Consider the following 24,030-nt stretch of genomic DNA (forward strand, 5'->3'; position numbering starts at 1 on the left):
ACTGCTTAATAACACAAGCACATATTAACACACCAACAAAAGCACATAATTTCCAGTTTTGCATTTTATTCATTGTTATGACCATGCTAACCATGCACAATGTCTACAGTAATTACATAACTTAAAGAGTTAAGCTGGTAGACTGTTTTGGACAGTGGCTATGAGCAGCCTTGAATACCTTTTGAAGTGGCTGTATGCATAATTTTTTATTACTTGATTTTACTTCAAATCAGTCCCCTTTGCAAAAAAAGCAGCATTTTAGTCAATGTGGAACAGCAGCGTTGCAAAATATACAGTAAATCCTAACTTCCGAACACTGTGTGCAACATGTGGCTACTTCACTTAAGACAATTTAAAACACCTCTTTCAGGCTATCTATTGTCTGAGGAACACAAATGTCAACATGTACAAGCTGTTGGAGTATCTGTTTGTGGCATGGTGGAGATGGTGCATTTCAAACTGTGGTTCAAGTATTACAGGTCCCACACAACAATCCCAATGAGAAGGTAAACACACACAGCCAATTACCAATTGTTCCCTCATGAGGCAACCCTAGGGAAAAAATCCATTTCGACATGACACAGAAAATGAAAAATTGCAATTATTAGTCATTTTATGAATTAGTCAAGAAGTTAAAGTTATCCCACTGGATAATTCCTACACACAACCACAGAGTACAGCATGACGGATGAAGAAAAACTGTAACAGCAAACAGCATCTTTATAGCTACAGGGCACTCATCCAAGTTACCAGCATTCCTGACCCAGTGCACTTCAGTCTTATGCATCAATAGCCAAAAATCTATTGATTGGAATATGTACATTACTGGCTGTGTAATAGACGAACGCATCCATTTGCATTGTGCCTTGGAAACCCTTCACATAGCATGACATGAAGTCGCTCAGCTCTCAGTATTTTCCTCTCAAATGGGCACCTTGCCAGTGAAATAAGCTTTTATGAATGCAGTTACTGTATATTTGCAATAAAGTCCAAGTTAGCGATTCACTCGAGCCTGCATCAAACATGTGGTGCAGTACCATCGTTTGTGCTGATGCTATGATGTTTTTAAGTGTGCAATAACATTCAAGTTGACAGCTTTGGAATCATCCTCCTCACTCATGTGCAGTTAGAAAGCCCCAGTTAGAGATTAAAGAAAGGAATAAAGGGAATCACCTCAATCAGAAATGTGAGCGATCCCATGATCAGACCTCACTGGGTTGGGAAGAATGTAGGACTGCAGTGGTCCTGCTGGGTTTTAGTTTGCCAGATGAATCCATTACATTTCCAGCCAAATCAATCATCGATACATGCGTGAATAACATTACCTAGAAAGAAGTACTACAAATCAGGCTGTCGTGAAAATGAGATAGTCATGCCTTTCCCAGCGACACTCTGAATTAGATCTGAAGGCTCAAGAGGGGAAAGGCAGAGGTACAAACATAGTCATCATCGCTCTGAGCAGGCTTTATTAGTCCAGTAGGTGGACTGAGGTGGAACCCAGTGGGGAATCTGTGCAGGGTAAATTAGATTCTTACCGTATGTTAGCAATAAAGTTATTTTAAATTTCTATAATATTCAAAACCCTGATATTTGTCTTTTTTTTGTCATCATTTCACACATTCAGACACACTTTCTCTCCCTGATCCTCTTTCACATTTGCTCTCTCACTCTCTCTCTCTCTCTCTCTCTCTCTCTCTCTCTCTCTCTCTCTCTCTCTCTCTCTCACACACACACACACACACACACACACACACACACACACTTATCTAATAACAAACAGATCAAACAAAATCTTTGATACATCATTTCAATGGTCAATTATGATGTGATTAGAATATAGAAGATGTTGAGTTTATATTGCGAGTCATGGTTTCCATTTTTTAAATCAATATCTATGGCTCTATTCCCATAAGTGTAGTGACACGGGGGCACACACTCACAATGTGACACCCTGTGCGTGTTTGTGTGCGTGTGAGACAGAGAGAGAGAAGAGAGAGAGAGAGGGAAGGCAAGCGAGAGAGGAAGGAAAAGAGGGATTAATGGACTATTTAATGCTAAGCTTATTTGAGGACGGGGTCGACATCCCAACGAGCTTTGAGTCTGACATGGGACTAACGACACCCTCGATGAGGTTCTTGTTGCAGTCGCCCATGTTGCCCTCAGAGGACAGTTTGGGGTAGGCGACGCTGCCCGTCAGGTCCATCAGATCTTCGAGAGCTCGGGTGTTACTCACACTGCCGTGCTGGATGTCGTTGACAGGTGAGAACTCAGGGATTGAAATCAGCTCCTCCTTGGAAGCCGGGCTGGAATATAATCATAAAAAAAGCTGTTACTTATAATATTGGTGTCCGGAGTCATTGGTGTCCTTGAGGACCAAGCACGTATTGTGGCACTGCTCTAATAATGACAGCATTACCTGATGACTCACCTGACCTCCATGGACTGCACCTCGTCACACGCCCCTGTACCCTTCACATCTAGCGGCTCCAGCTTGATGACTGGCGGGGATAGATGTTCCACCGGCAGGGGTGTCACAGGGGGTCTAATTACCTCCACCTGGGACCCTCCTTTGGCTTTCCCCTCAGCTGTTGACACATGCAGGGTTTGTTGTTTGTTTACCTCTGCAGTTATATGGCTGCTCTTCAAGGCACTTCCTTCACCCCTCACTGCACCGTTCATCATACCAGCCTCCCTTTGGTTGACTTTGGCGTCTCCTGCCGGTGCCGCCTTCGTCAGCTCTTTATTTATTTGGTCTGTGGCTTTAACGTTTGCCCTATGCTGCTTGTTTACATTCATTTCTGCCTCTTTTCCTTGTTGCTTGAGGACAGCGGCTTTGCCCTCTCTGTTTGGTGGGCTGCCACGCTCCTCACTGGTCTGCTTGGTGTCCGGTCTCTTGTCGGGAACACTGTGTGTTGGTGTCACTTGATGAGTGTTGTTTTTAACTGGCAGACTCTTCTGATTGTCCATCTGTGCTGCAGCTGCTGCTGCTTCTTTCTTCACCAAGGCACTTTCCTTCGTGTTGACCTGGACCGTGACCTGCTCTTTAACCTGAAACTCAACCTTTTTCACTGCTTGCTCGTTCACCTGTGCATTAGTTTCAACAGTCTTTTCTTCACCTGTGGAGGATACAAAGAAACAAACAAAACACCACAGGGCTTCACTTTATCTGGACGGTCCAGTTAACATCCGCTGAGCTGACTTGAGTCCATTCCTGCTGGCAGTAACATTGGTCACATATTAACAGTATTGGTGGACAAGTTGATTCAAAATGTTGACATTGGCTCAATTGTAAAACCCAAATTGTTTGAGAATTAACCGGCAGTGGAAGAAGTATTCACATCATTTACTTAGATAGTAATACTATATGTAAAAATACGCTATTGCAAGTAAAAGTCCTGCAATCTTAATTATGCAAGATTGTAAAGTATTAGCATCAACATATACTTAAAGTATCAAAAGTAAAAGTACTCATTATCCAGAATGGCCCATTTTAAAATCATACATAACTGGATTATAATTAGTGATGCATTGATGTGTCAGCACTTAAATGCTGCTGGTGGTAAAGGTTGAGCTGATTTTAGTTACTTATATACTGCTGGGTAGCTTAAGCTATAGAAATCAATCTTAATTCATTGGTTGGTTTATATAAGCATTAATAATGTAAGTTGTCAGACAAATGTAGTGGAGTAAAAAGTACAATATTTGCTCCAATATATAGTGTAGGGGAAGAATTAAGTAGCATAAAATGAAATTACTCAAGTAAACTGCAAGTAAAATTGTATTTAAGTACACTACTTGAGTAAATGTACTTAGTTACACTGGAATTAAGACTGGACAGTCCAGACAAAGTCTTAGCTCACACTGCACAGAGCGTTCCCTGAACAAAACTTTCAAGGGCATTTTCAAGAGCAGCTAATTTTACATTCAGCTCCCCTGGCACAGCTCTACAGTAAAAGGTGCCCTCTCAGCATCAAGAGGAAAGTCCTTGGCTGCTGCTGCTCCATATTCCAGAAAGGACTGTCTAACCCCACCAAATGGTTTTGAACGTATGGCCCAAAGCACAAGCAACATAACAACAAACAGGTTTGCTTGGTTGACTTCAGCTGGTGAAAACAAGGATCCTAGCAGTCCATTCTTCTAAAAAGCAGCAGGATTATTACAAGACAAGAAGAATGCTGGAAAAATATTGTTGGTCTGAGATCTCACGCAAGCCAACTGATAAAAATGTGGATTGCTGCTGCGCATGCTCAAAAAAAAAAGCTAATAAATGAATCCCATCATAAACCACGCATGCCCTGTTTGCATTTTTACAGCTGCAAGGCATACTGAGAGGGGTGGAGTAAGCAGGGACAGCAAGCAAACTGAAGGATCTGCGGGGCAGCCGAGGGACACACTAACCTGGCGGTGAGACGGCCTTCGTCTCCACCTGCTCCTCCTTCTGATTCAACGCAGAACAGAGAGTCAACGTTTTGGGGGGTAATCAGGACACAAAACCAAAGTGTCACCAACAACAGAATTTAATAAAGATAATAACAACAGAAAGTCAGAGTTTTCAAGAAATTAAAGTTGGAAGAAAAAAAATCTCGATCACACAATCAGCAGGTGCTTAAAGGCAGCAGGACTACTGTACGAGAACAGACTCTCTTACAGTACCTTCAAGTCAGCTTCACCCTTCCTAGTTCTCTTCATGATCTCTTCGATTCTCTGCAAAAAAAAATATACCAATGTTTAATCGCTGTGTGAACACTGTTCAGAGTACAGCATGCAACCTTCATGCAATGGGTGCACTGACTGTTTTTCTTTTTAAAATAACCTTTTTCCTTAGCTGCCTCTCCTCCTCTTCTTGTTGCGCCTGCTGTTCTCTGTCTTGCCGCTGACGCTCTGCATCCTCTTGAGCCTGGACTTTGGCTTTTTCTCTCTGTTAAGGTCAAGAGGACCGTATTTTACATAATATGCCAGAGAGTCACCTTACACCTGAATACAATGCATGAAGCATTAAGGCAAAAACCACTGCCTCATACCACCTTTCAATGATCTCTTACCTCTTTGTCCATCTGGGTCTGTAGCTCCTTCTCCTGCTCTTCCTTCTTCCGTCTGTCGTCTTCTTGCTTCAGCCTCTGAGGATCTTCCTCATTTTTCGCCTTCTCCTTCACTGGTTGAGCCTTTGCCTCTTGCTGTCGCTGCTCCTGTGCGAGTTGCTTCCTCAGCTGCTCTTGCCTTAGTCTGATCAGCAGGTGCATGCACATATCAAAGCCACGTAAAGACTCAAACCCCACAGACTATTTAACACTGTCTTTATTTCATGATTCATTCAATAAACTCACCTTTCTTCTTCCTCTTGTTCCCGTTTTTTGTCTTCCATTTCCTTCTGAGCTCGAGCCTGACGCCTTCGCTCTGCCAGTAACCTGGTAGCCTCCTCTGCATTTGTTGTGCCGGCTGCCATCTTCGCTGCGGATGCGCAGGGTGCTGATTCTGTCAAACACACACCAAAACTGCTGTAAGACCATCCAAGCGCACTAAAGCTTAATTCAGTGTGAGGTTACAAATATTTTTCTGTCATTTGTATAAAGCCCACCTTTTTTCTTGTCTCCATCCTGAGCGTTGCTCTGCATCTTCTTCTCTGAGGACTCCGCTTTAGGAGACATGTGGTCCTTTCTGTCCGGGGACTGATGTTTTTCAGGTGTGTCGCCTTTGAGACGCTTATCAAAAGTTTCTCCTTTAGTTGATCTGGATTTAGTGATCTCAACACTGACCGCAGTCTTCTCAGCTTGTGACGATGGATTGGTGATGTTGTTGTCTGCATTCTTTTTCACTGCGGCCTCATCTTTGGATTGTTCAAGTTTTTCCACCTTCTTGTCTTCTGGTTTCCTATCATCAGCTGACAGGTTTGGGCGATGTCTTGTTGGAGAGTAGTGGTACTGATGTGCATTGCATGGAGACTGACTGCGCATCTTAGATGCCAGCCTGCACACAGACAGTGATGTTTCATGACAGGAGAGAAATTTAAAAGCAGTGCCGTGCAAACAAGGTAACTGTCCCTGCTGACTTTTAAATTCGACAAATAATCTTACTTGGAGGTAGTAGGGGAAGCCAAGTACTTGGTGACACTAGCAGGAGATTCGGATCTTCTCAAAGGGGACGCACAACCTGGGGATGCAGTTCTTCTGTCTCTGCGCAGACGCTCTTTCTGGAAGTCAGAGTGACTTAAGACATAAGATCTTGCAGCCTATATCCATTAATGTTTGATTGTTACAGATGGTATGTCAGTATGTCAAGGTACAGCATGTGAGTACAAGACCTTGGGGGTATTGGGAGTGGACTGAGAGCCTCCCTGAAGTCCAGCTCTGTTGTGATCTCCAGGGTTTAGCGAGGTGCAGAAAGGTGACCTGTGAGGGCTGCAGGGTGCTGCATGATGACAAACACGATGCTTATCAAGTCAGATGATGACACATAGGAAGTGACTGAGGGACAGTAACACAGTGGCCAAAGGTGGGGTGGGGGTGGACTGGACAGCGTGTGCTTCACCTAACCGCAGCTTACAGACTCACTTGCATCGACTTTGCAGCCAAAGTCAGTTGGATGATAATGCAAAACAAAACGAATATAAGAACCTTTTTGAACCATGATCTTAAATGTCATGTGTAAATGTATTAGTAGATTTCGGCATGCATGTTTAATCAGCTTTCTGATTTGCAGCTCTAATGTCGAAAATCATTATCACACGTTATTTTCATCATTAACAATTTTGTATTTTCTTTTGGCAGTAAAAGGTAAAAGTGCATGATGAACTTATCCAAATCAGCTCTCAGTCAGCTCCTCTGTCCGCTTGTCTTTTCCTCAAACAGACGAACACAGAGGGACACTTTCTTGCTCTGATTCTGCCAAAAACAGCCCATTGATTTCCTACTATTAGATTAGGCCTGGCAGAGGGATATTGAACGCATCTTTGTCTTTCAACCACCAGTATGACTGGCTCAGCCAGCAGTCAGACATAATGGGGTGTGTTAGCGAAACTCTTTCTCATTTTTAGGGATGATTCCTGAGTCTGTATGCTACAATGCAGTGTGATGCAAGCACACACATGCCAGCATGCTGGCTGCGAACAATAATCCCGAATCCCAACATTTCTGTCCTTGCCACACCCAAAACAATGACAGCAAATGAAAACACATACGGACCTTATGCAAACTCACAATCACAAAAGCAAAGGCCCTAAACATGGATCAACCACACAACACTAGAAGCAGTCTTCTTGCCATTTCTAGTAACTTCTCGTCCATCTGTCACCATCTGTACAGAGAGTAATCTCTAAAGAGTGCAGCCCTCCCAGTGGGATGCCTGTAACTGTGTCTATTTTAGTGCACACATTTCTATTCTAGGTCATGTACGATTAATCTCCAAAACCGTCCCCTCCAGGGACCCAGAGTCAGCGCCACTTAGCTGCTTTCATTCTTACACCCTCATCCCAGGTTATCGGAACAGAAATGACGCACATAACTGTGAAAATAATACATCAAGTGTTTGAGATCTGTTGAGATTTTCAAGTCAATCTGATCCACTGTCCTTTAGCCTGTTTGTAATTACTGAGAGGTTTCTGATCTGGGAAACTAATCCAGCAGTTGACCTCTAGGGAAATTTGAAAGAGAATTATATGTGTTGAGTGTTTGCGTTTACTAAAAGACACATGACAAAGGGATCCCGGGCTAAATGTGATGAGTCACTGGAGGAAAACCAAGATTTGGTTTATGAAACGGTGCAAACTAGAGCATTTTCTTGTTGTCCTCTTTTTTCCTGCATGGTGGAGAAAAGAATGAAAGTTCCTCCAGGACACCAGGAAGATGGAAATGTTTCCGCTTAATTCTGCCTGAAAATCAGGTTAGATCAGAATAAAACCAGCAGTTTTGGATAAACGTGTGGCTATATGTCAGTTTAGGCTCCTCTGCTGAGAACATCTGCCTGTTAATTTGCAGCCCTGAACCTTGTCTCCACGCTGTCTTTTGCAATGATAACTCAAAGATAAAAGCATCTGCAGCGGAGCACAAACACGGCAAACATACCAAAGCCTAGAGTGCACAGAGAACTACATTATATCTCATCTGCGCAGTAAGGGCACCATTAAAAGTTCATCAACAGAGCAGCTTAACACGCATGCATTACAGGAAGAAGACTTTTGCCTTTGGTTTAAGTTGAAGTTTCAGCCTGCCCAAAGGCAAACAAACACAGACATGGGAACCGTTGGATGAACAGGAGGGGGGATACATTTGGGCAGGCAAGGGGGTCTTAACTTTACCGGATTCGCTGACAGCAGGAAGGGGGGAGGCAATGCCATGGGAAAAGGCGGAGGCAGCAGAGAAAGGGAGTGGGGCATTCTCACTGTCACCTATAGGCAGCGGGCGGAGCAGAGCAGAGCAGAGGTGAGCAGTCAGAGCAATATGAACAGTTTATCTGAGCAATTCCTCATCCACCCGAAGAGACACGGACGAGAGCTGACACAACAGCAGGGATGTCATGATGTCATGTAATCTGTCCTTTTTTGGGTGTGGTTGTGTTTAGAGTTTGATTCCAGCTGAGTCATGCATACTGATTATTTCTGATTTATTTCCACATTTCACATTCACGTCATTGCAGTCAACCACAGAAGTTTTAAAGGTGTAGTTCCGTGCTACATAGACACCAATGCAGATGTGTAACTCCATCCTGCCTCTGTGGGAAACCAGGAACACATTTCTGCTCATGCGTACTTCAGCAGCCAGGCTGTCGGCAATGAACAGGCCAAAAGAAGGCTCTCTTCAACACACGCACACACACGCGCACACACACAAAAACCTGGCATACATACACACACATACTCTGTCATGGTGTCTCACAGAAATACAGCAAAATGCAATCCTTCACAGCCCTCCACATCCTGCTGCTTCTCAGGTTCAGATCATTCCCATTTCATTTTGCCATCCGTGCCTCTTTTGTCCAAAACAATCTCTATTTACAACTTTAAGCTCAGTTCTGACCTGCTCCTGTGGGGCAGCCTCGGCTCCAGCGTTTGGTCCTCTGCTCCAGCTGGAGGCTTCGCTCCAGAGAGCGTTTCATCAGGGCCTCCAGGCGCTCCTGAAGGCAACACAGCAGAGACGATCCATATTTGAACGCTGTCCCCTCACTGCTGGTTTTGTCTCTTTGTCATTGTCAAGTCACATGGCTGTTTTTATGTATTTTGCAAAAAAACAACCGCAAATTCGACAGATAGAGTAGGCATTAGGCAATAGCGCATTCTTAGATTAGACAGATCTGGATTCAGATTTTTTGTTAGATCAGCTGACCCTCTCCTCCTCGAGCTGCTGCCTCCTCTTCTCCTCCACTGCAGCTCTGCGGAGCTCCTCTTTCTGCCTCTGCTCCTCCAGCCGCCTCCAGCGTTCCTCCACCGTGCGTTCGTACTGCAGCCGAGCTCTGCGCTCCTTCTCCCTGATCAGCTGCTCCCTGGCCGCTGAAAGAGACAAGACCAACTCTGCTACAGGTTCCATTGAAAAAAAAATCCAGTTAATTGGACAATGTTGTTGCTGGCGGCTTTCTGCTATTCAGCTGGTTGTGTGGAGTTCAGGATATATACCACAAAAGAAATAACAGTCTCTGTTTTTTTTTTTTTGTTTTTTTACCATTTTGCAAAAATAATTTGATAAATGCAATCCAATCTCTCTTCAAAAGACTTTTTAAAGAATTGTGTATCTTTTCTTTGAGATTTAGTAAGATCTGTCTCACACAGCACCCTAAAAATCCCTCATTATAATGTGAACCTGTATGTGTTATGATGAATTTGATGGTCATGATGATAGAAATCCTTGTCATCATCGTGAAGCAACTGCAGGAGCTGCATGATTAACAGTGAGTGAGAGACCTACTTTTGTGGATTATTCTACGTTACCGTCACGTTCTCTGAAGTGACTTAGCTCATCACATCAAAAAACCCAGTGAACTCGGGATGAATCTTCTACTGGCTAGCCAAGCACTTCTACAACCAATTAAACGGTAGAGAAAAAAAAAACCCCTGCAGCAAAGCTGCAATGGAAAATAATAACTCAAGGGCATTTGAGAGCCTCTGAGTTCACAAAATCGGCCTCTTTATTTGTATTTGTGCCAAAAACAAAAACAGGATCACGTACCAAGGCTTCTCTCCCTCTCCTCACGTCTCTCTTTGGCTAATCGCATCCTGTCGTCTGTCTTCATATAACCCTCCACAACTGAAAGATGAATAGAGATGTCAGAGAACACACACACAGAAGTCATTGGCAATGCAGCAAAATTAAAGCAGAGAGGGGGAAAAAAAGCCATTTGATAGAAGCAAACATTGAGACTTACTTTGTTTACCTGCATGGTTGTTACTGCCGTTAGCTGCAAAGTGTGAAGGAGACGCGTGTCCATTTATCTGCGGCTTCTTCTCTGTGTTGGATGGAGCTGGGGTCATTCATCATGACAGAAGGAGAGAGAGCACACACACACACACACACACACACACACACACACACACACACACACACACACACACACACACGCACACAAACACACACACGCACACACACACACACACACACACACAAACACACACACACACACACACACACACACACACACACACACACACACACACACACACACACACACACAGCTTTGAAGAATGACATCAGCTACACAGCGCTGACCTGCAGTGCTGCTTTGTCACCAGCAGAGGGAAGCATTCCTGCAGCTCTGTGTGGGGCTGCTCTGTGTTCGATGCATTGTGTTGCAAAATGCCAAGTAGCCCCATGCCAAGGGCAAACTGCAGCAATATGCAGGAGAGGGGAGGAAACTGTCCTTGATGAGATAGTCAATCCACACATGCTGAATGCCTTTTTTGATTATTGCTGCTGTTGTAACCAGCCCATTGCGTTCAGTGACAACAGAGCAGCCCAGGGACACATTTCCCAATTATATTCCCATTAAAGGCCTACAGTGTCATAGAATGGGTTCTATGTGACTCTAGTAATTGTGCATGAATCCACATCACTGTGTAAGTCATTTTCATCCAGATGAAGCCACTTGGAGGCAAAGTGTGAATTACAAACGAGAAGCCGGAGAAGATTACTCACGCGTTTTTCCAGTTCGGGCTGGAGAGCTGTGACCGTTTGTTGGAGATCTCTTTTCAGGAAGTAGAGAGATGGATGGCGGTGCCATTTTTTCACCTAACACACAGAACAAATGAAAGAGCACAAAGAGAGCTGATCTAAACAGTAAGCTCACGTTACCTTGGTATCACAAGTCACAATGGTTGTAAACGGTGTGAATGGAGAAGTTTGATATACAGCCAATACGGTCACAAGATGAGTGTGTAGAAGTACAGATGAGACATCATACACTATACTGTATGTGATTAAGATACAAACATGCGCCTAAATTGGAGTAAATACTCAAAATGTGACACCTTTTTTAGTTGTTATACTAATAAAACACAAGTAGAGTTAAACACAAGTCTTCATGGAGCTGAGGTAACCAAATTAAATAAATCATTATTAGCTAAATCTATTGTGTAATATGGAGAGTTGAGAACAGTGACTACATCTAAATTTCAACACAGTGGGTGGATGCTTATCTTTGAACATGCCTCAAAAAAAGAAGAGAAAGTTTAATTCCACAAATTCAACTCAGTCAATATTTGTAGGCTGAACTGCCAGCACAGTCAGTGGCTTCACTTGATCAAGTGAATCACTCTTTTCAGTCAGGGCTTTTATTGTTTTCTGCTTAAACCTGGCAGACGGCACTGAGTCCATCTTGGTTTGGCTGATGTCAGACAGGAGAGCTGCTGCCTGGATTTCACTTTGCTCACTCGACCGAAACTTTTACGATCATCTGCCTTCACTAAACGCAGTCATCATGCTAAACTTGTAAAATTTATTTATTTTCCACAATAACATTTTATCAATTTGACCATGAGAGGTCTACTCTTCGGTATATTTACCACATCTTTTATGGTTTTGAGGGGAATGCCACTCATGTCATTTCTATATCTTACAGAGCTGTCCAGACATTATCCTTGACCTGTTGTTGTAAGATACAAGCTGCAGAAACGAAATAATGTACAAGATTGTTCCACGTTGAATTTTTATGAGTAGTAGGTCTAGAAGTTCCAACATACCAAATGTCTCCAGTAGTCACCTTGCATTATTCTCGATGGAGCAGTGAACTAGACAAGACTTTTCTCCTTCATGGAGCAGTACAGAGTCACTCATATAATTGTACCAAATGTGATTATTGACCTGTAGGGAAATTCTCCTTCTCTCAGGGTGTGGAGGGTAAATGCAGTCTGAGCTATGACCCAGCCTTCAGCCCACATAGTCATCACAAAATGGTTCGAAGCTCACAGAAATTGTAATCCGTGAATCTGCCCAGTCTTCTTCTCTCCACCTATTTGAACCCTTTTATCCGATTGAGCCGCGTCATCACCAAAACAAAGGAAAGTCTACACACATGCCCTGATCGTGCTTTGAAGTGACAGGACTCTTATCACAGCTTATCCCCTGATGAGGAAATGTGCATCAGACAATGACAGAAGACACAAACACACTTTAACTCGTGATTAAAAAACAAGACAAAAAACGTTATGAGCCTGGCGATTTGGGTTTATTTTGCAGGAGAATAAATGAATGTGTCCTTCTATGTTTTTGATAATGCATGTTATAGACCTGCATCAAGTGAAAACAACCAGCGAATAAACACGTCAGTGGCGCCTGATCATCTCTGCACAGACCAGCTCCATGCACATAATGTCAGTTGCGTCATTCATTGACTCTGCTTCAAATCGCGGCGCAAACACAACAACAGATAAAGATTGCAGCCTCACACAAAGCTTACCTGTCATTGCAGCGGATGATAAGACTGTTTTCGCCATGGTAGCCTACAGCCTTGCTGTCGCGGGCAGAATACACCCAAATGGTTGGACGCGCGGTCACCCACAAACGCGCCGCAGTGATGCCGATGCAGCACAGGTATCCGTTTCCCTCCACAGCAGCAGCACTGAGAAGCGCAGCCACAAAAACAAGCATTCAGCTGGATAGCCTGAAGGTCATTATAAAAGCTGGAGATGATTGCAGGACAGGAGAGTGGCGTGTGTGTGGATGGAGGAGAGAGATGCTGGGAGTGGAGCGGAGAGACGATGATGCGCACACAGTCGAGTTTACTATCGATCGACCACACCGTGCGTCGCAGCGTAAGCCCGCCCTGATATTAACACATTACCGGTGGATGGAGGAGATTTCCTCTGCGCACAGCTCAGCCAGATCCACAGCACATTCAGCTGACTTAATGCTGGTTTATGCACTGACACACAGACAGGATAGCACGCAGAATCAGTGCGTGTACTGTGCCAGGCCGAACCCAGTTTGCACCCTAAATATCAATGCAACAACATGTTTAGTTGATTGTACCAGACACAAGAGGTTTACCACAGGCAACCTGCTGTATCACATGTTCAGAGACTGACGTCATTCATCTTTCATCATTTTGCTGCACATTACATGAAAAATACAGCTGCTGTTGGACATTTTCTGCTTTTATATTTTCATCTGGGGACCCATGAATAATAATAATAATAATAATAAAAATAAATAAATAAATAATAATAATAATAATAATAATAATAATAATAATAATAAGACTCATGTGCTGAACTCATTAATGGGTTAGTGATGCACACAATGATATACATTGTCAGGAACCAGTTTCTGATTTCTGCAAATAGTGATCCCATAGCATTTACATGGGTCACATATAGTAATATAGTGCAATGTTGCATTTGCTGTGATAATGGCTGGATTAGGACCCTGGGGGTTAAACTGAGCAGTGGGCCCCAATACCCTCCCCATTATTCCAACTCTGTGCACTGAGTGAATGTCACAGCGTCTTCAAGTGCCCATCTACTAAAGTGCATGCTGCAGACTACACATGGCAGCTTTATTATAGTTTGCCTGCAGTCCCTAAAGAACAGCTTGTACTCATCTGTTGAGATACGTCCAACCCCTTGTTTATTGTAGGTATAATATTAAAAGTATTTAGGAATATGCACTGACATAAACTGAGGTGAAGCTTTAATTTGACAAACAGGGCCTTAAAATTAGGCAATTTTCTTTTCATTGCCTCAGTGCTTACTGACCTGTCCTAATTTTGTGAGGCTTTTTCAGGAACATGATTGGTGGTTGAATTTTCTTATACAGCACTACCCATTCAAATCCATCTATCAAATATTAGGATTAATGTTACGAGAGTTTTAGAACAGCGTGTTCATAAGAGGTAGAAAAAGGGAGTTAGGCCTGACTGGGGTCTAACTGAACCTAAATAACAACATGACATTTTTCCTTATTTGGTGTAAAAACAATGCTTTATGGTAGTGTTTTGTCACACTGTTTGTGGTAAAGAGAAGGATTACTTCTGTACTTCTGTACTGTCCTACATACTGGGTTTTAATTAAGTCTGAAAAAAGAGAAACAATTATTATTGTTGTTGTTGTTTATGGAAAATGACCTATATTGTAATACCTAGGAATGACGTACAATTAAAAATTGATTCAAAGATGTTATTCTTTCATAGACGCGTTGTCAGTGGTGGCAGCCGCGTATTTGCTGCCGTTATTGAAGACAGTGAAGAAGAAGAATGAGCGGAACCGGAAGTACGGGGCCTGACAGAAGGACGGAGCCGTGGGTGCAGTACTGTGAGCTAGCTCAAGAAAGATGCTGTCCAATATTTCTAATGTGCTGAGAGGAGGACTTAAGAGAAATGTAAGTACACATTTTTTAAACTATAGACGGTCTTAGCCAAACACTGCATAACAGGTTCCCTCTAAAACCTCCAAATTTTAACCAAAACAGTAATGTCATCGCTATTCTGACCTTGTAGGGCCGAATGATAGCTAGCTTGTTTGGCTAACACGGCTAAAGTCTCCAACAAATCTAAACTGTTAATGAAAGCTTGACCAAAGTGTTCCGGTCAGTAAAGTCACAATCCTGTAAAATTTTCTTAAATTTTACACAGTTTCACTCTTTGGTTGTCACGATGGAGTCAGGGTCTGTGTTTTCACGGTGCGTGTTTTTTTTTTGTTGTTGTTGTTGTTGTTTTTTTAAATTAAAAGTTGACAGCTAGCATTAACTTTATTAACTTTAAACCGAGTTACACTGCAAAAAAAAATGAATCCTAAGAATGATGGCATCTCTTAAATCATGTCAACATATGCTTGTTTTTTGTTTGACAGACGGTTTTATAGTTACAGCATTTCTCTTGTTTCCCTTGAGATATTTCATCTTCTTAAGAATAACTTATTAGTGGTTCTGAAGAATGCATGGTTAGACTCATAATCTTTGTTATTTAATGTTACTCAGATAATTCCCGATTTAAATCAATATTTTGCCACTTTTTAGACAAATTTCTAGTATAGCTGCTTGTATTTCAATAAAAATTTAGTGCAGCATATGAGAACGTGTTTAACTTTTTTTAAAGTAAAAGAACATAATGTTTTGTATTGATACTGGATTTTTAATGGCTGTAATTTTTTTCTCTCCAATGGCAGGGAGCTGCTGTGGTCATGTCAGCTCGCACATATGCTGACTTCACAACCCAGGCAACCTTTGAAATCAAGGTAAGCTTTAAACTCAGAGTTTTATTTTGTGCTAAACTGATCAGTACACATGGCAGTTTGTGAGTTAATATGGATATTTTCTTTCCTTGAGAAATGTGACATCCACAAGCTGGATGAAGGCCCGGCCACAGAGGTGGTTTTGACTCGTGATGAGGGTCTGAAGTACTACCGCATCATGCAGACCGTGAGGCGTTTGGAGCTGAAGGCAGATCAGCTGTATAAGCAGAAGATCATCAGAGGATTCTGCCACTTGTATGACGGCCAGGTACAGTAAAAACATAAGAAGACAGACAGGAAATGTTTTAAAAATATTAACACAATACATTTCCTATCCCTCATTTGCTGTGTGGACTTACAGTCCATTAGAACTCATCTCATATGTAACTTCAAGCTGTATATTCTCTCCTTGTAGGAGGCCTGTGCGGTTGGTATTGAAGCGTCAATTAATTTGACAGACCACCTGATCACTGCGTACCGTGCCCATGGCTACACTTTCACCAGAGGAGGGAGTTTAAAGGAGATCATGGCTGAGCTCACCGGTGAGACTGCAGTGCTGTGACACTGTGACACTTCCACTCTCCAGAAAATTTTGAGATATTTTGATTGTCGATGTTTTGTTTTTCGTTCACCTCAGCTCTCTGTTCCCCTCATGTTTTTGTTTTGAATTGACAGGCAGAAGAGGGGGTATTGCAAAGGGCAAAGGAGGCTCCATGCACATGTACTGTAAAAACTTCTATGGAGGAAATGGAATTGTCGGAGCTCAGGTACATCACTGAGTCGAATAGGCTGTTTGAAACCAGCTGGTCAGTTTATCATTTAGTCTGTGATTTGGTTTAGTGGAAATCTACCTGTCCCACCAGTATGCTGTCGGTTTGATTTAATAGTGGTAAGTCTCATAAGGGCTACACATGGGCATAATTAATGGGTCTAGTTTGATAGTGTGTACTGATATACTTGAAATATTGTGTAACTAAAGGAAGGTGACATTGGTCATAAACCCGCTTAACATTTAAAAACTCAACAAACTAGTTGGTGCAGTGTTTCTCTGATAGTTATTTGCCGCTGCAGAATTATCATTGCTACTACTAAGATTTCACTGATATCCTCTGCCCTCACGTTTAACAGAGGGGGGTGCTCAGCCCCTCCACACATAATCACACATGGAGTGGAGCAGACAGGTGAAGTGAAGATAATGTTGTTGGACTGGTTACAATCAGGCTTGGTAGTGAATGCTAACATGCTGGCAGATGCATTGTTTTTGTGCTTTTAGCTGAGCAAGACCAGAGAGAGAGAATTTTCAAACAGATCGCTGATGCTGTTTTGCCCTCATTGTTCTCTGTGATGTTTGTGGTTAGTGATGTAATGTAGCCCTAGTGTGTCTTAGGCGGAGTGAGCACTACACTGCACTATATTAGTGCCTAACAAGTTTGAAAGGAGGGTGCAGCGAACTGACCAGACAGAGGAACAGTTATTTGCTAGTAAGTTAGCAAACTTGGTTTTAGACCAGGGGCGGACTGGGACAAAAAATTGGCCCTGGCATTTTGGACCAGACCGGCCCACCACATTTGATAACCCACACCTTTTTGGTCTTTTCGGTCTCTTGAATGTGTATACCAACTGTGCAACTCTTTAGAACCACGTACCTTAAGCCAATAATGGGAATCAGTGAGAGTAGACACATTAAATACTTCCAAAAAGTCTAATTTATTAACACTACAAAAAAGTACACTCCACCACTCCATCACAGTAATGGATCTTTAAGCAGAATTCATCCTATTGGGTGTACCTATGTGTTTCAGGGAGGAAGAAAAGAGAAAGAAAAAGAATAGAGATGAGAAATGATGGATCAGATGCAAACTCTTCCGAGAGTAGTACTCAATAAATTGTGAACTTACCCAGTAGAAAAGGATGAATGTAGCTGGAAAAAAGAAAAATGTGTCATGTCTGTACCAACATAAGACTCTGTGTTTCTTCAAGGACCATGTTGTTAAATTAGCATTTTTTTCATGTAGTAAGATTGGTGTGATGTGACTCCAAGACATCTCTGAATGCTCCGCAGGTTCCTCTGGGTGCTGGTGTGGCTCTGGCCTGCAAATATCTGGGCAACAATGAGCTGTGTGTCTGTCTCTATGGTGACGGTGCTGCCAACCAGGTATGGCATTGAAATCACTGTGGTTTTAATGTAGCTCTTTGATTAGTAGATGGATCAATAGCAGCTTTGTTCAAAAGTAGGGGACAGTCTTTTTTTCAGTGGTGAAGATTTGATGCTACTAATCTACTTTATTGACATTGACAACGTTAAATGTTTTGTCTCATTTGAATCAGAGATGCTGCTGACCTGATAGACATCCCGCATCTGAGCTTTGCGTCCTTTGTGTGTTTCACAGGGTCAGATTTTTGAGACCTACAATATGGCAGCCCTTTGGAAGCTGCCCGTCATCTTCATCTGTGAGAACAACAGGTATGGTATGGGCACATCGGTGGAGCGAGCTGCAGCCAGCACCGACTACTACAAGAGAGGAGACTTCATTCCTGGTCTCAGGGTACTCTTCTTACTCATGCCGTTAAACCTTTTCCCCCACTGATAAAACTGACTGTACAATAGAATTCCTTTGCGCCATGTCTATGTTTTCATTTGTTCATCTGTTGTGATAACATCATAACATTGCTTTGGAAGAGACTGTCTGGTAAATGAATGTCATGGAATGCAATACATACTGTACCTCGTGCCACCCCAGACTTTCCTATACAGTACACTACAATGTATATATTGTAGCCTTAAACTTATCACTCATTCATTTCATTGACCTAGTAATAAATAGATAAATGCTTTTTTGCATGTGAAACTCACTAAACATAAGTATAAATGGCTCTAATGTTTTCTCTGAAGGGGACATGTAGTGATTCAGGGAAATTTGGGCTCTTGTTTTTGTGCACAGGTGGATGGGATGGACCTTCTGTGTGTTCGGGAAGCAACCAGGTTTGCAGCCGATCACTGCCGATCTGGGAAGGTGAGTTGAAAACATTGAATTTATGTCGAGGAGGAGATGTGGTTTTCATCTTCTCAGCTCAATTGTTTTTGTGCTGTGTTTCATCAGGGTCCCATCGTCATGGAACTTCAGACCTATCGCTATCATGGACACAGTATGAGCGACCCTGGCGTCAGGTGAATGATCACTTCCCGACTTTTGTGAATTTAAACTTGTTACTATTGAATATTTATTACGCTATAACTCTTTTGAGTATCTTTTAAGCACTTTGTTACTTATGTATTAGTAATAATGTGTATCCTCACTGTGCTGCTGCCCCTTGCTTCTGCCACTGTCCCACAGTAGTCTTCATGTACTGCTTCCTGCTGTAGTGGCTTTGCACCGTCCTGACCGCAGCTTAGGGATGGTCTGAACACGCACTAATGTGGCTGTTGGCTAAAGCAGATGAATGCTGCTTTAAATAACACAGGAGGAATTTCTTGAAGTACTGATGAGAAATGTAAACAACCTACAGATCACAGCAAAGTAACTTCAGCTTTGTCCCATTGATTGGTTTTGCACAAATCCGTTATCTTCGTATTAACAGCAGTTAGTCAAAGTAACGAGTTGCTGGTGATTTTCAAACATTTGAGTTGCCGCACATAGATTCGGTGTGATCTCAAAAAAAATGATTGCATTAGTGCCTCCCTACGACATCCCTGCACCGATCTTTCCCCTTTCAGCTACCGCACACGTGAGGAGATCCAGGAGGTCCGCGGGAAGAGCGACCCCATCTCCTTGATGAAGGACCGCATGCTCAGCAACAACATGGTCAGCATGGAGGAGCTCAAGGTACAGTCATACAGATCCTCCAGCTGTTTGGATGCATAGCTGCAATCAGGGAATGTTTGGGACAGAATTTTAAAAACTGATAACATGGAGCTGAAAAAAAGCACACGATTCCTGCTGCAGCCCTCTGTTGAGGGCGGGGATACTAAGAGTTCACACACAGGCCTGCAGTGCGTTGTTTAAACACAAGAGAGAGCTAGTGTCACTGGTTTAGCTGAACTCACCCAGAAAAGGGCTGTCTGAGCAGGTTTATGTCTGCAGTTTTTAAATGTTTTTGAGGTCTGGAGGAACAAGGAAATGAAAAGAATACAAGATGCTCCTTTCGTGAGACACATATTAACTGGCTGCTATATACTATATGTACCGTGTGTATGTTGTAGGCTGCAGGTGCCTCTGTGATTTAGATCTATCAAAAATAATCCTCACCACACATTTTCTAATTCCTGTGTATTGATATGTAATTAGGGGCTGCACGGTGGCGCAGCAGGTAGTGCGCGTGCCTCACAGCAAGAAGGTTGCCGGTTCGATCCCCGGGTCAGACGGGGCCTTTCTGTGTGAAGTTTGCATGTTCTTCCCGTGCATGCGTGGGTTCTCTCCGGGTACTCTGGCTTCCTCCCACAGACCAAAAACATGCTCATTAGGTTAATTGATGACTCTAAATTGTCCGTAGGTGTGAGTGTGAGTGTGAATGTGAATGTTTGTTTGTCATTACATGTGGCCCTGCAATCGGCTGGCGACCGGTTCAGGGTGTACCCCGCCTCTCGCCCATTGTAACTGGGATAGGCTCCAGCCCCCCGCAACCCCGAAAGGGATAGGCGGTATAGATAATGGATGGATGGATGGATGATATGTAATTAATTTTTTCTGATTGAGTGACACACCCTCATTACCGCATTCCCATTCGCACTTTCTGATTCCCTTGCTTGTGTAGATGTACTGTCAATGTGAGACAGCGGTTGACAATAATTTACCGTGTCACCTGTGTGCCATCTGTAGGAGATTGATGTGGAGGTGAGGAAGGAAATCGAAGAAGCTGCTCAGTTTGCCACCACAGATCCTGAACCCCAACTGGAAGAACTGTGCAACCACATCTTTTACAACGACCCACCCATGGATGTGCGCGGCACAAACCCGTGGAGCTCGCTGAAGTCTGTTAGCTAAATTCTTTTCATCACCACACCCACTCTGTTATATGTATTAACCCCCCCCGCCCGCCTCTCACACGTACACACACATCATATAGTTTACCATAAACTCGTGCCTCAGACCCAGAGTTTGAAAGATCAACAAGTGAATTGAGTTCAGTGCTGTTCATGTTAGCAGCAGGGACCATATTCACAAAGATGTTCTGAGAATAGAAAGCTAGCAAAGGTTGGCAAGAGCACTTTCAGGGTTGTGCTAATTCTTCTTCCCACTGCTCCTGTTGGTGTCTGCGCACAGACACAGTCAAAGATATCAGGGCTCCTTATTCTACCTTCAGATTTACTGCCATCTGTTTTTGTACTGGTGCTACATAAATAATCACAGTGAACTCGGAGCCTTACTGAAGGGAAATACCAATCAGACGGACACTGCAGCAGGTTGGATCATCAGATGGTTTCAAAACAATCTCAAGTGCATTTCTCTGTCACAGCGTTGCCATATTCTCCTGACATTCTGCCCAGGTATTAATTTACAGTTTTTTACAAAGAGTATTGAACAACCCGATACATTGTAGAGCTTTCATTCAGTTATTAGTTAAAAACACCATTATGAGTCTTTATCTCATGCATGAAGTACATGCACCAAAAGATTTTAATTAATACCTGCGATCATTATTATTATTATTTTTTATGTTTTAGAGCGATGTATTTAAAGTATATTGGATTGTCTTAACGTAAAGCGCTTATGATCTCCAGAAGGTTTTGTCAATCTGGCCCCAGTGAATTTATTTAAGACTCTAATTTTCCTTGTTGTTGATTATCTCTGGTCACTGTTGAGGTGTGTTTAAGCATTTGTCACTGTTCATCTCATAAAGACACTGTCTGCCCTGTAAAAAAAAAAAAAAAAAAGATTTTTTTACTCTTTATACTGAAGTGTACGTGATGAACATTTCAGTTAACTAGTTCATGTCTTTTTTTTTTTTTCTTTTTTTTCTGTTACTGAAACACCATGAAAGGCAGCAGGGTAAAGACTTGTTTCTGTCAGCTTCCTCAATATGCCTCCATGTGTTTTTTTTCTTTCAATATGTAAAGTAAACAACACCAAGGGAAAGGCTTGAATATCGTAATTTATCTCGCCAAACCAAGCATGGCAGCAGATCTTGTGTTTAGAGTACGAATGTGTCATCTCATGTTTGTGTCACACTCAGAGCTGAGCAGGTGATTCTCTGCATCTAACACATCAGATGTTTGAAGACCACCGCGTGTGTTTGTATTCATATGGTCATTTTGCTGATACTCAGGTGCTGTGGTGCCTTTTGAGTTTCGACACAAACTGTTCATTTTCATGTATTTGGAGAAGTTCTTGTTCAATCTCTATATTTATTATCCCAGGTACTTACAATCAAAGTGACCACAAGCTGAACCATCCACAGTGAATGTAACCATGATGACCTTTAGGGTGAAGGCGTTCATCAGCTAAGCGTCACTGTTCACATGATGTGGGGTGAAGTATTGTTGGTTCTGCTGGGAGGGCATCAGTAGCTTTATGTGCCACTTGCATGATTTTGCTTGTAACACACCAGCAGTGGTGCATTATTTGCTTGAATGAACAGGGATATTTTCAATTTCAGTCCGTTTTCTTTTTTCTTTTGTCAAGTACTGAAACACATTACAGTGAAAAAGCATCTGCAATGACACTTATAAACAGCCTGCAAGTCAACATGTGCTGATGGAAATAACACTAACGATGCTTGTAACCTTTTTAAGGGTAACAGAAGGGAAAGGTGTTTTTTGTGTAATGTGAAAAGTAATCAAACAAGAAGATGGACTAAAATTTCAAATGTCAATACCTGTCATATTGCAACTGCAAATGCTTACAGAGTATTTGTTGTAGTAAACTGTTACATTGAGGGTGGAAAGTGACACAAGGAAACGCTCCATGGAAACATCAGTTTTATGTGTGCGCAGATTGGAATAAAAAGACTATGCTACTGTATTGGTGTTGTCCTCTTTGTCTGTTCAGCTTGTGGGTAAAATGTCCAAAACTTTGAACTTATACCTTGATGAAGAGTAATCTTCAGCAAAGTAATAATTGGTTTATAAAAGCAATAAAACACAGCTTTCAACTTAATATTTAACATTGTAGGACCATACCAACAGAGGCGTCACGCATCTGAATATTTGCTTGTTCAGTGTTATTGTAGTTTGTAGTTAGTTTGTCTACATATGGGAGGTGATCAGACCAGAATGACAACAGCGCTGTGAAGAATGAAGACTGGAATGCTGCGTCATGAGTGTCAGATGCTTTGCATTTCAAGATGAACATTAGGTCCTGTACACTGAGGGCGGCTGCTCAGAGAAATGTTTGGCCTACTTGTACACTGTATGGCTTATTGCTGCTCTGTGCTTGGATGTGAAAATCTAGAGGTCGCTCTCACCAAATTAATACAATAAAGACGATGTCCTTGTCGTTGCCTTGCTGGGCAAAAATCTTTACACCAACTCAGTCAGCATTTGTAATTACAGCTATATCATGACTAATCAGGTTTATTATTCAGCATTACATGACTCCTCTTAAGGCAAAGATCCATTTAATTTACTTCTTAAGTTCATGAGTAAATGCCTTGAACTCAAATCCTTGACTAAATATAATACTTGAAAGAAATAATGAAGACAGACAGACAGAAACAGTTAAAGAAGAGACATAATGTGTTCAATGAGAGTGAGAGCAGACAGTTATTATGTACGTATTAAGTAGACAGGAAGTCTTGCTTGCCATGTTTATTTCATGTGCATATCACTAAAAAATGTCTAATTAGAAAGTGATACGCACACATTAAACATTGCTTAATAACACGATTTGGCTTCATCAGGACTTTGGTCCAATGGACAGACAGCTGAGGAGGTCAGCAACAATAACGACAAAACATCCTTCCTATCAGTGATATAATATGAAAATATGAACGAGTTAAACTTCACAAATGTGAAGTAAATGTGAGGAATATTACCTTGTTACTGATAAAGGACATACAGGTAACTTGGACTCTGTAATAACTCCTACCGAGTGTGGAATATTAATTACAAACTAATTAATCACAGATTGCAAGAAGTGTATTTATTTACAGCATTTACCTCCATGGTATGATCTAAATATTGTCTTTTGTTACTCAAAGTCCTGATTATAAAAGAAATGCTTTGTGAAATCTCACACATCTGTGAAAGCACAGTAATAATGCACAATGTCACCTTGAGTGTGGTTCATTGCAAATTTTTATTTAAAAAAATGAAAAAACACTTTGCAAGACATTCAGTTTGACAGACAACAAGAACAAAATAGAGGTCAGAGGTTATGACTGTAATACTTTTTTAACTTTCTGAATTCATGAAACAAACACTATCATGTGATTTATGCATGCTGACCAAA

General features: G+C 42.1%; 3 protein-coding genes across 8 annotated transcripts in view; 1 reads left to right on the plus strand and 2 right to left on the minus strand.

The window, feature by feature from the left end:
- Positions 1-47: 47 nt before the first annotated feature.
- On the minus strand, positions 48-13,409 carry map7d2a (MAP7 domain containing 2a). Of its 5 annotated transcripts, none has more exons than XM_070982903.1 (17): positions 12,874-13,409; positions 11,115-11,207; positions 10,348-10,443; positions 10,152-10,229; positions 9,315-9,478; positions 9,009-9,105; positions 8,291-8,380; positions 6,299-6,405; positions 6,072-6,187; positions 5,576-5,964; positions 5,325-5,472; positions 5,043-5,223; positions 4,814-4,918; positions 4,654-4,704; positions 4,399-4,435; positions 2,429-3,116; positions 48-2,303 (listed from the first exon to the last, which is right to left on the minus strand). In XM_070982903.1, the coding sequence occupies exons 1-17, from the start codon at positions 12,908-12,910 to the stop codon at positions 2,045-2,047; spliced, it is 2,736 nt and encodes a 911-aa protein (XP_070839004.1). In that variant the 5' UTR covers positions 12,911-13,409; the 3' UTR covers positions 48-2,044. The 5 variants fall into 5 exon arrangements, with proteins under 5 accessions (XP_070839004.1, XP_070839003.1, XP_070839005.1 ...); XM_070982902.1 differs by having other exon boundaries at positions 4,399-4,438; XM_070982904.1 differs by having other exon boundaries at positions 4,399-4,438; positions 10,357-10,443; positions 12,874-13,216.
- The window catches only part of LOC139344607 (zinc finger X-chromosomal protein), a 145,241-nt gene continuing 121,264 nt past the window's right edge, over positions 54-24,030 (minus strand). Inside the window, exon 9 of the transcript XR_011603174.1 lies at positions 54-1,766. The gene's annotated coding sequence lies outside the window, so the exon portion shown is untranslated. The remainder of the gene's footprint in view (positions 1,767-24,030) is intronic.
- Positions 14,601-22,602, plus strand: pdha1a (pyruvate dehydrogenase E1 subunit alpha 1a). 2 transcript variants are annotated; one of them, XM_070982913.1, is made up of 11 exons: positions 14,601-14,792; positions 15,578-15,646; positions 15,738-15,911; positions 16,059-16,185; positions 16,319-16,410; positions 17,706-17,798; positions 18,034-18,189; positions 18,586-18,657; positions 18,745-18,812; positions 19,359-19,467; positions 20,461-22,602. In XM_070982913.1, the coding sequence occupies exons 1-11, from the start codon at positions 14,745-14,747 to the stop codon at positions 20,623-20,625; spliced, it is 1,173 nt and encodes a 390-aa protein (XP_070839014.1). In that variant the 5' UTR covers positions 14,601-14,744; the 3' UTR covers positions 20,626-22,602. The 2 variants fall into 2 exon arrangements, with proteins under 2 accessions (XP_070839014.1, XP_070839015.1); XM_070982914.1 differs by lacking the exons at positions 19,359-19,467; positions 20,461-22,602 and adding an exon at positions 18,979-19,352.

This window comes from Chaetodon trifascialis, chromosome 16 (assembly GCF_039877785.1).
Source record: "Chaetodon trifascialis isolate fChaTrf1 chromosome 16, fChaTrf1.hap1, whole genome shotgun sequence".
Lineage (NCBI taxonomy): Eukaryota > Metazoa > Chordata > Actinopteri > Chaetodontiformes > Chaetodontidae > Chaetodon > Chaetodon trifascialis.

What these genes read in the sequence shown, in the direction of transcription:
- map7d2a (XM_070982902.1), bottom strand. Translation starts at nt 12,910, where the DNA reads ATGGCGAAAACAGTCTTATCATCCGCTGCAATGACAG. An exon ending in AGCCCGAACTGGAAAAACGC is followed by an intron (nt 10,444 to 11,114) that starts GTGAGTAATCTT and finishes GAATGACCCCAG; the next exon opens with CTCCATCCAACACAGAGAAG. An exon ending in GGAGAGGGAGAGAAGCCTTG is followed by an intron (nt 9,479 to 10,151) that starts GTACGTGATCCT and finishes TGTCTCTTTCAG; the next exon opens with CGGCCAGGGAGCAGCTGATC.
- pdha1a (XM_070982913.1), top strand. Translation starts at nt 14,745, where the DNA reads ATGCTGTCCAATATTTCTAATGTGCTGAGAGGAGGACTTAAGAGAAAT. An exon ending in GAGGAGGACTTAAGAGAAAT is followed by an intron (nt 14,793 to 15,577) that starts GTAAGTACACAT and finishes CTCCAATGGCAG; the next exon opens with GGAGCTGCTGTGGTCATGTC. An exon ending in TCAGCATGGAGGAGCTCAAG is followed by an intron (nt 19,468 to 20,460) that starts GTACAGTCATAC and finishes TGCCATCTGTAG; the next exon opens with GAGATTGATGTGGAGGTGAG.